This window comes from Odocoileus virginianus, chromosome 18 (assembly GCF_023699985.2).
Source record: "Odocoileus virginianus isolate 20LAN1187 ecotype Illinois chromosome 18, Ovbor_1.2, whole genome shotgun sequence".
NCBI classification, from domain to species: Eukaryota; Metazoa; Chordata; class Mammalia; order Artiodactyla; family Cervidae; genus Odocoileus; species Odocoileus virginianus.
In genome coordinates this window covers 39,141,512-39,151,634 of record NC_069691.1, presented here as the reverse complement: position 1 = coordinate 39,151,634, position 10,123 = coordinate 39,141,512, and the positions used below count along the sequence as shown (strand labels likewise).

Genomic DNA, 10,123 nt, shown 5'->3' with positions numbered 1-10,123 from the left:
CGGAGCCCGTCTTTGAGCAAAGGGAGAGAGCAAGAATGCCCCGCCCCTCCTCTCGCAGGCCTCGTGCGTTTACGTAATCGTATTTCGAAAACGCCAAGACGTAACCTACGGTGTCCCACGAGGAAACGGTGGTGCTGCAACTTGTTCCGCCCGCGTGGATGATGGCGCTTGATGCGTCAACCATCCCTGCTGCCCGGTTCCTTCCTTACGGGGGCGGGGCCTAGAGAGGATGGGTGCTTAGGCAGTGTGTGGTTTTGTTTTTCCCGCCCTTTCCCTCCTTCCCTTTGCTCTCACTATATTCGCGGAGGGTGAACGAGGAAAGATAGGAAAAAAATTTAACCAGGAGAACAGCACAAGGCGAGAAACGACAGTGGCGTGAAGCCAGGTCCGGGACGCGACGCGCACGTGGGCGGGGCCGGGGGCGGGGCCACATCCGCGGGGGCGGGGATGCGGTTGCGGTCCATTTGCCCGCGGCGGCGGCGGCGGCGCAGCAGCAGGCGGTGGCGAGTGGGTGAGTGGAGAAGCCGGCGTGTAGGTGGCTGTTTGGGCTTCGGTGGCGGGGATCGGGCGAGGGCGGCGGCGGAGGCTCTCCCAGGGCTTGGCTCCGCGGGTCTTCTCTTTACCCCCTTCTCCCCTGACCGAAAGCGGGCATCGGGTTTTCCAGCCCGGAGACTAGTGCAGTTGCCTGCGTCCGGGCCCCGGACTTTCCGGCAGCGGCGGTGCAGAGATAGGGGCTTAGGGTTCCGTCCCCTTTTCTGCTTTCCCGCCCGCAGTCCCCGAGCTGGCTCCTTCCCGGGGTCCTGGCGTGAGATCCGAAGAGATCGATCGGTCAGATCCCTGTGCAGCGAGCTCGAGGGGAAGGAGCCTCGGGCACCAAGAGGCCTGGGGAAGGCCAGAGGGCTGGAGGCGCGCGGCTGCTCCGGACCGATTCGGGGTCCGAGAGAGGATGAAGCGGGATGGGGTGGGCTGGGATAAAACTACTGGCTTACAGAATTGTCTCGGTTTCGAGGTTTCTAGGGATTGCTAATGTCCTGGAATTTGGGGCCGTAGTTCTAGACTGGGTTTTGCTCCCGTTCTGTGGTTCGTGACCTGTTTACTTCTCTTCTCCGAGATTGCACAGACTTAAAGGAAGTGACCATTATGATTTGGGCATCCGTTGACTGATGGTATCAGTTGCAGAAAGAAGTGCTCTGATTACGCGTCTGCTTTGACCGTTCAGGGTCTGACTGGCCCTGGTGCTCTCACTAGGCTTCTGTATTCAGGAGACTGGGAGGTCATGCACTTGCCCGAGAGAGGTGGCCCCTTCCGAAACAATGGAGATTGTTAGGCTTTCGTGAAAACAGTCTTGACTCTGGCCAGTGGATAAATTCCGATTCAGACTGTTCTCATCTTTCTTGTGATCCAAAGCAGGGGGGGGCGGGGGGTTTAATCCATTTGGCATTTAAATTTGTACAAAGAGATTGGAAAATACTGTTATATCTTAACTGATGATCTTAGATGTTGGAAAACTTTTAAATTGATGCGAACGTCACAGAAGCAGGAATATAATATATGGGAAATTAATAGCCTGGAGTCAGAATACTTGAAATACGATGGTGTTATGTGACACAGATAGTTTTGTCGGCACCTTGTCAGTCTAGGAAAGCCCTGAATCAGTTGGAAACTAACATCATGATGAATGTACTCTGTGAAACAAAAACAAGAGAAGTGATAGATTGTGCACTAGGCTGGTAGTAACCTGCCCCAGGGAACAATTACATAGGAGCTAAAGGGTTTTTTTCCCCCACCTTATAAAGTTAATAAAATAGTGTCGTTTTTTTGTTGTTTTTTTTCTACTGGCTCTGTTAGCAATCCAAATTAATTTTCAGAGAAAGAAAAAACCAGACTCCTGTCTTTCAAGACTGCCCTTGGGCTCTGTTTTAATTAAGTAATTCTAAGGAGTAGTAGGTTAGCCCGCCTGTTTGAGGAACTGGAGCTGTGAGAGACGGTCAGATAGGGCTATGGTGAACTACATCTCTGAGTCTTGGAAAGTGTTGCAAACTCTTTATTATCTGGCATTACAAGGAGTTCAGTGTCAATAAAGTCTGTCTGGGCAGGTCCTATTTTGGAAGGTGGGCTATTTTATTAGGACCCTGCTTCTCTTAGGGTTGTGTGTGTGTGTGCGCGTGTGCGTGCTCAGTCACTCAGCTGTGTCTGACACTATGACCCCGTGAACTGTAGCGCCAGGCTCCTCTCTCCGTGGAATTTACCAGACTAGAATACTGGGGTGGGTTGCCATTTCTCCTTCCAGGGAGTCTTCCCAACCCAGGGATTGAACACAAGTCTCTTGAGTCTCCTGCATTGCCATACAGCTTCTTTACCACCGCGCCATCTAGGAAGCCCTCTCTTAGGATTGTGAAGTCTCTCGGTCATGTCCGACTTTGTGACCCCATGGACTATAGCCTACTAGACTCCTCCGTCCATGGGATTTTCCTGGCAAGGGTACTGGAGTGGGTTGCCATTTCCTTCTCCAGGGGATCTTCCTGACCCAGGGATCAAACCCAGGTCTCCAGCATTGCAGGCAGACACTTTACCCTCTCTTAGGATTGGGAGGTAATAAACAGAAAGCATGATTATGAGAAGTGTGGGCCTAATGATGGTTGAGTTCTTCTTTACAACAGCAGTAAGGGCCAACCAGATTTCTAAATATCAATCAGAGAAGAGACGGCTGATTTTTAGCAGAGGTTTAAAAAAAGCAAAACTTTAAAACTGCCCCTGTGCTAACAGTTTTAACATGTGGTAATTAATCTTTATGTCTGCATGTGTTGGACTGTTTTCAGCAAGTATATTAGGTACACTTTCATGAACCCTGTTCTTTGTTTACAGGAGTGTGGCAAGCCACTATGTCACCCAATTTGGATCCTGGCTTACCTCAAAACTTTTGTTTCATAACTGTGTGGTGTAGCCAGCACTACATGTTAAAAGATATATTGATGAAAGACTCTTGATTTTGAGCCATTTCTGTATATATGGATTTTCTTTACCAAAGATGATGACTTTAACTGTTAGTAAATTCATTTTACTGCTCTCTTAACTATACTTCTCTGTGACTTTAATTTCTTAAGTTATTTCTTCTAGTAGGATTTAAAGCTAAACAATTCAACATAATCTTCATCCTTTATTTTCTTGCTGATGATACTAGCAGTAAGATTGAACATAGTTAGTGGCCTATACAGTTTTCACAATCAGGTAAAAGGTTGTGCTATAATCTAACCAGATTTTGTTCCAGGGCTCAATTCCACTTAAGGAAGTGTTTTTTATTTTCAATACAATGATGAAATGTTTGAATGGCAATAATGCCTTTATGATTATTCAACTTTTTTATCCAAAAAGGAAGAACAAAAGAATATGTTACAGTATACTTGTATGGGTCTGTGTTTACTTAATGCATCTCCTTGGCCTCTAAAGTTTGCTGTTATTAATTATCTTAGCATCATTACAGTTTCTATCCAAATTATATTCCTATATTCTGTCATTGTAAAGTATTTAAATAGTATCTGTAACAGTGGATTTTTTCTATGACTGAGTCATGTGGCCTGCAGGATCTTAGTTCCCTGACCAGGGATTGAACCCATGCTCCCTGCATTGGGAGCATGGTGTCCTAACCACTGGACCACCAGGGAAGTCCCAACAGTGGATATTTTAAGCAAGCTATACAACTTATACTGAGTGTAATCTCTAAAGTCTATTAAATTGATACAGCACATTTAAAAATGTGAATATTTCCTAAATGAATTTCTAAAATAAAAAATACACAAGAACTGTCTTTGTGTTAAACCATTTCTGCACATACTTATAGTAAGGCATTTTGCCAAACGCTGTATATCCATTCTTGACATCATGATAAAAGTGCTCATACAACACTCTAAAATTAGAGTATTTTATTTTTTGCTTTTCATCAGTCTCTGAGCTCTTCTGACAAGGTGTAGAAAAAGTTCTTTATTTGAAGTAAAATGGTTTACTTTGACATGAATTTAGTTACAGATCAAATCTTATTTCTAAAGCAATCATACAAGCAAAGATAGATATATCATAGCTCACCTATTAACTACTATCCTTTTCTATTAGGTAAGACTTCCTGGTGGCTCAGAAGGTAAAAGCATCTGCCTGCAGTGCGGGAGACCTGGGTTCAATCCCTGGGTCGGGAAGATCCCCTGGAGAAGGAAATGGCAACCCACTCCAGTACTCTTGCCTGGAAAATCACATGGACGGACAAAGGAGCCTGGCGTACTGCAGTCCATGGGGTCACAAAGAGCCGGACATGACTGAGCGACTTCACTTTCACCTTTACCATTATAATGAATAGATTCAACCATTTTAGACTTGCCTAAATGAAATTGGCACTGAATATGCATTCAGTGCATATTCAATTTTAACATTAGGCAGGAATGATTCATTTTGCATTCGTACCTCATTGAATGTACAATTTTAGAGTGATTCATTGGAATGGGTTAAGATGTCAAAATGGCAGCCCACTCCAGTGTTCTTGTCTGGAGAATCCCAGGGACAGGGGAGCCTGGTGGGCTGCCATCTATGGGGTCACCCAGAGTCGGACACGACTGAGGTGACTTAGCAGCAGCAGCAAGATGTCGAAGAGACCTGGATTCTAGTGTGGCTCAGTGACCTTGGGCAGTTCACTCTTCTCTATTTTCTCAGTAGATTGAAAGGGCCCATCCAACCATTTAGTTAGTCCTCTACATGTTTTAAATAATTAAAGCTTTTTTTACTTTAGCCATTTAGTGTAGAAGCTTCTTTGTAATGATAAAATGCCATACTGCTTTCTTGAATAGCATATTAAATATATTTCTTATTTCTTGAACATCATATTAAATATACTTACCTCACTTTGAACACTTGTATTTGGCTTTAATACCCTTGATGGCCAAAGAGTATGTTGAGAATAATCATGTGTGTAGTCGTTTCCTCATTTTCTCACATGGTTCCAGATTGCTGTGGTCTTATAATCTTTTGTCTTTCTTTTCTCCCCGCCCCCACCCCCACCCCCACCCTTAGCAGCTTTTAAGGTTTTCTACTGCCAGGTATGGACTGCCATAACAAAGTACCACAAACTGGGTGATGTAAATATGATAAAAATGTATCCTGTCTCAATTCTGAAAGCTAGAAGCCCAAAATGAGTGGTTGGCAGAGGCATGCTCCTCTAAAGACTCCAGAAAAGAATCTTTGCCTGTTTTTAGCTTCTGGTAGTTACCAGCACACGTACCTTGGCTTGCAGCCACATCACTCCAGTTTCTTTTCATCTTCACATGGCCCTGTTTCTGTCTGCATGTCTCCAAAGCTTTCTCTCCTTGCCAGGACACCAGCCGTTGTCTGAGGACCACCCTGATCCAATACCACCTCATCCTAACTTGATTACACTTGTTTCTAAGTAAGCTCACAGGGGGTTAGGACGTGAACGTCTGTTTGGGGTGGGGAAGGACAGTCCAGCCCACGGCAGGTGCCATGGTCTCTTGGTGAGTCCTCCCTTTCCCAGCTGGCTTCTCTTTAATTCCTATGGTTCAGGAACCAAATAGCCAATCATATTAGAATTGCAAATAGGCTGGCTGTCCAGAAACAGTGAGGATCTATACAATGAGCTTTAGTATATAGTATTTCATAGTAATGTTCAAAGGCTTTTTTTAAGGTCATTATTTCGGATTTCTAAGTGTGTATCCTGATTATAAGTGGTAATTTACTACTGTGTATCATGAAATTATCATTATATCAGCAAACCCTTAATGTACACCTATCATGCATAGTAGGAGACATGCTTTCACATCTTTTTGACTGGAGAGGAGAAAACCACACATATCTAAATCATTTAAGTTTTTTTTTTTTTTAACCTTAGAGTGCACTTTTTTTTTTTAATTGAAGTATAGTTGATTTACAGTGTTGTGTTTCTGTTGTACAGCACATGGATATATCCACTCTTCAGGTTACTTTCCCAGGTAGGTCATTGCAGCGTATCGAGAAGAGTTTCCCGTGTTACGCAGCAGGTCCTCATTAGTTACCCATTTTAAGCAGAGTAGTGTGTATATATCAGTGGGCTTCCCAGGTGGCTCAATGGTAAAGATTCTGCCTACCGACGCAGGAGATGTGAGTTTGACCCCTGGGTTGGGAAGATCCCCTGGAGGAGGAAAGGCAACCCGCTCCAGTCTTCTTCCCTGGAGAATCCCATGGACAGAGAAGCCTGGCGGGCTGCAGTCCATGGGGTCACAAAGAGACGGACATGACAGTATGCGCACACGTGTATATATCAATACCAACAGTTGTGTTTTTGATGGATGACTTTTAAAATCGCTGAACTTGATCACTGGTTTTGTATGTCATTGTCCAGGTATCCCTGGAGCTTTCAGATAATGTGACAGTTGGGATGCAGTGATGTCGACCCTCTGCCCACCACCATCTCCAGCTGTTGCCAAGACAGAGATTGCTTTAAGTGGGGAATCCCCTTTATTGGCAGCGACCTTCGCTTACTGGGACAATATTCTTGGTCCCAGAGTAAGGCACATCTGGGCTCCAAAGACAGAACAGGTACTTCTCAGCGACGGAGAAATAACTTTTCTTGCCAACCATACCCTCAACGGAGAAATCCTTCGAAATGCAGAGAGTGGGGCAATAGACGTGAAGTTCTTTGTCTTATCTGAAAAAGGAGTAATTATTGTTTCGTTAATCTTCGACGGAAACTGGAATGGGGATAGGAGCACCTATGGACTATCGATCATACTTCCCCAGACAGAGCTGAGCTTCTACCTCCCACTTCACAGAGTCTGTGTGGATAGATTAACTCACATTATCCGGAAAGGGAGGATATGGATGCATAAGGTGAGTGGGTTTGGAACCTATTAAGCATGCTAACCTACCCACTGAAAGTTTACCTTCCAATACATCTATTTCTGGCTTCTTAGGTGGCTCAGCGGTAAGAGCCCGCCTGCCAATGCGCAAGAGACTGGATTCAATCCCTGGGTGGGGAAGATCTCCTGGAGAAGGAAATGGCTACCCACTCTAGTATTCCTGGCAAATTCCATGGTCAGAGGAGCCTCTCAGGCTACAGTCCATGAGGTCACAAAGAATCAGACACAACTGAGTGGGCACGCACGCACACTTATATCTAATTTTTAGAAATTATATACAGTTAACTTCAAACAGGAGCTATTATTAGCTTCTACACAAATCAATCTAGGCTGATATTTGTCGTTTCTAACCCTGGAAGGTAGGAGATGATAGCTCCACATTGTAAACAGAAAACCAAAGCTTAGAGAAATTAAGAAACATAAGCTTCCGAGTATGGATTTGTCTTGCAGCGTGTTTGACTCTGAAAACTTATTTTTGCATTGCATGACCCTGTCTTTTACTCACTGTGTATAGTGTAAGCAGTTTAGGACAATTGTTTCATAAGCCTTTGCCCATATAACCTTTGGTCCCTTTAAGTTCTTTGCCAAGTTCCCAAATTTTTAAAATTAAGAAGTTGGACCAAATGGTCCAACCGCTTTTCAGAAGATATTCCTTTCAATTTTGTGACTTGAGCTAGAGGAAATTATTGTTATCACCTAAATCCTATAGTTTAATATATAGTAATATTTATATTTCCATATACTGTAATTCTGACACATGAGAAGAACAAATTTCATTCTTTCTGCTTTGCAGTTTGATGCTAACATGGAAATCCAACTACGTTTAAAGGCATACCTCCTTAATTCTCACGTATATAAAAATAATTTAAAATCTAGCTCTGCATTCCCTAGATTCATCTTCATCTTATCCAGTTTGAAAAGTACAAATCATTAGTTTCTTTTGTGAAACTTTGCAGATGTTACATTGACTGTTTTTCTGTCAAATTACATTTTTAACTGCAGACGAAAAGGGTGTTATTTTATTTCGTATTGTCTATGAGAGCATGGATTTTTTGGGTGCTTCCCACCCACCCCTCTTTTTTTGACCCTAAAGTGGAAAGTATTTTTCCCATGAATTAAATTACCCAGGAAGATGTCTGCCATTTAACTGTATTGTGGAAAATAAACAAGTATCTAAAGGCTGTGGTTTACTAATTTTAATGAATTTTCTCTTGCTCAGGAGAGGCAAGAAAATGTCCAGAAAATCGTCTTGGAAGGCACAGAGAGAATGGAAGATCAGGTAAGGTGCAGATTTCTCATCCCCGAACACAGCCAGACCCACCACTGAGGGCTGTATAAAGCTAAGGGGTGCTTCTGTTAAACTCCCCTGGTGGCTCAGATGGTAAAGAGTCTACCTGCAATGCAGGAGACCCGGGTTCAATCCCTGGGTTGAGAAGATTCCCTGCAGACATTATTAATTTGACAGAGCGAGCCTAAATGCAAACAGAATCTTTATGGAGATAAATGGAATAACCTGGATAAAAACTTCCGTATCTTAGACCTGAAGAGTTAAATAAATAAAGGATAATAAGAGCTGCATCTACAAATTAATATTTTGCTGCCTTTTTTCCATTTGCAAGGGATAAATTTTGGACAAGTTGCGCATAGTAAAAATTTTAAGTGCTATATATTAGATTATTTTTTTAAGGTATTGCTTCTTAAGCATTTGGACAGAAGTAGTTGTAGCAGGAGAGTGAGTACCCCTAAGATATCTGGGAGTACACTCACAGGTCTAGGCATGATACTTTGAAGTCTCAATTGTATCTTTAAAACTCTTGCAATTTTTTTAATTGGAGGATAATTGCTTTACAGTCTTGTGGCAGTCTCTGCTGTACAACATGAATCAGGCATAAGTTTGCATATGTATACATCCCATCCCTCTTAAGCTCCCTACCCGCCCCACTGCACCCTTCTAACAGAGCACCACGGGAGGCTCCCTGTGTTACACACCAGCTTCCCACTACTTATCTATTCTACACATGAGAGTGTGTGTCTGTGTCAATGCTCCTTTCTCAATCTAAACCTCATGCAGTTTATAGTTTATTCCGTGATATATCTATCTGTTTTACTATTACGGTTTGCCATTAGTATTCCTTACCTTCTTACCATTCTGGCTTCTGGTGGCATCAAGTCTCCAGGCAAACAGGCCATGTTTATCCCATGGCTTTGAACATCCTTAGGGAGCAGGCACCAGGGTTTGAGAAGCATGATTGCAAGGGTATGGCTTCCCTCATGGAAATTAATTACAAAGCATTTCAACCCAGGGCAGAGATTTTCTGAAGGGAGATTTCCCCCCAGAGAAAGGGTTCTCTGCTTTCACTCTCATTGCCTCTGGCCACCCTCATTGCTCCTCTGAAAATTCCAGTGTAAACAAGCCTTCTCTCTGGTTCTCTTTGGGATGCCTGAGACAAATGCTATTTTAAACAATAACTTTTTTCTACAAATTTGTCAGGATATAGGAACATAAACAAGGCAAATACAAAATGCTATAAAATGACCTTCTTTACAAAATTTATATGTTTATACCTTTGTAAATAACATTTACAAAAGTCAGAAGGAGACAGATATGGGGAAAGGTCTAAGACTTAACAAGAAAATGTTTCCCTTTATTCAGAGAAGCCTGGCTTTCCTTGCAGGCAGTAAGAAGTGTGCCCAGGAATGGGGTGACTTTCACCAACCTCTCGATGTACCTTCTACTTATGGAGGAACTAGTAGAGTTATGTCAACATAATGACATTTAGAACCCAGTAAAATTCTACGTTTTCTGGAATTTTTTCAAACCAGAAATCTGTGCTTATAAAGTTGACAGCTATTAACGTTAAAGTTATTTCTCTTCTAAGCCCTCTTAAAAATGTTATCCCCCCCCTTTCTGTGTCAGGAGGAAATTATACTTGGGCTTCCTTGGTGACACAGACGGTAAAGAATCTGCCTGCAATGCAGGAGGACTGGGTTCAACCCCTGGGTTTGGAAAGATTCCCTGGAGGAAGGCATGGCAACCCACTCCAGTATTCTTGCCTGGAGAATCCCCATGGACAGCGGAGCCTGGTGGACTACATACAGTCCGTGGGGTCACAAAGAGTCAGACATGACTGAGCGACTAAGCACACACAGGAGGTTTTTAAAGGGGAACAAACAGGAGGTTTTTAAAGGGGAACAAACAGGAGGTTTTTAAAGGGGAACTTTGCTGCTGAGAA

At 43.2% G+C, this 10,123-nt stretch overlaps 1 protein-coding gene across 4 annotated transcripts in view; it reads left to right on the top strand.

The window, feature by feature from the left end:
• The first annotated feature begins 214 nt into the window (after window positions 1–214).
• The window catches only part of C9orf72 (C9orf72-SMCR8 complex subunit), a 27,198-nt gene continuing 17,289 nt past the window's right edge, over window positions 215–10,123 (top strand). Inside the window, exons 1-3 of one of the 4 annotated variants that reach the window (XM_020872302.2) lie at window positions 215–385; window positions 6,374–6,861; window positions 8,110–8,169. In XM_020872302.2, the coding sequence (XP_020727961.2) occupies window positions 6,418–6,861; window positions 8,110–8,169 (504 nt within the window). In that variant the 5' untranslated portion in view covers window positions 215–385; window positions 6,374–6,417. Of the gene's footprint in view, window positions 386–430; window positions 532–5,931; window positions 5,985–6,373; window positions 6,862–8,109; window positions 8,170–10,123 lie in introns of those variants that run through there. The other 3 variants (XM_020872301.2, XM_070480600.1, XM_020872303.2) reach the window with 3 other exon arrangements.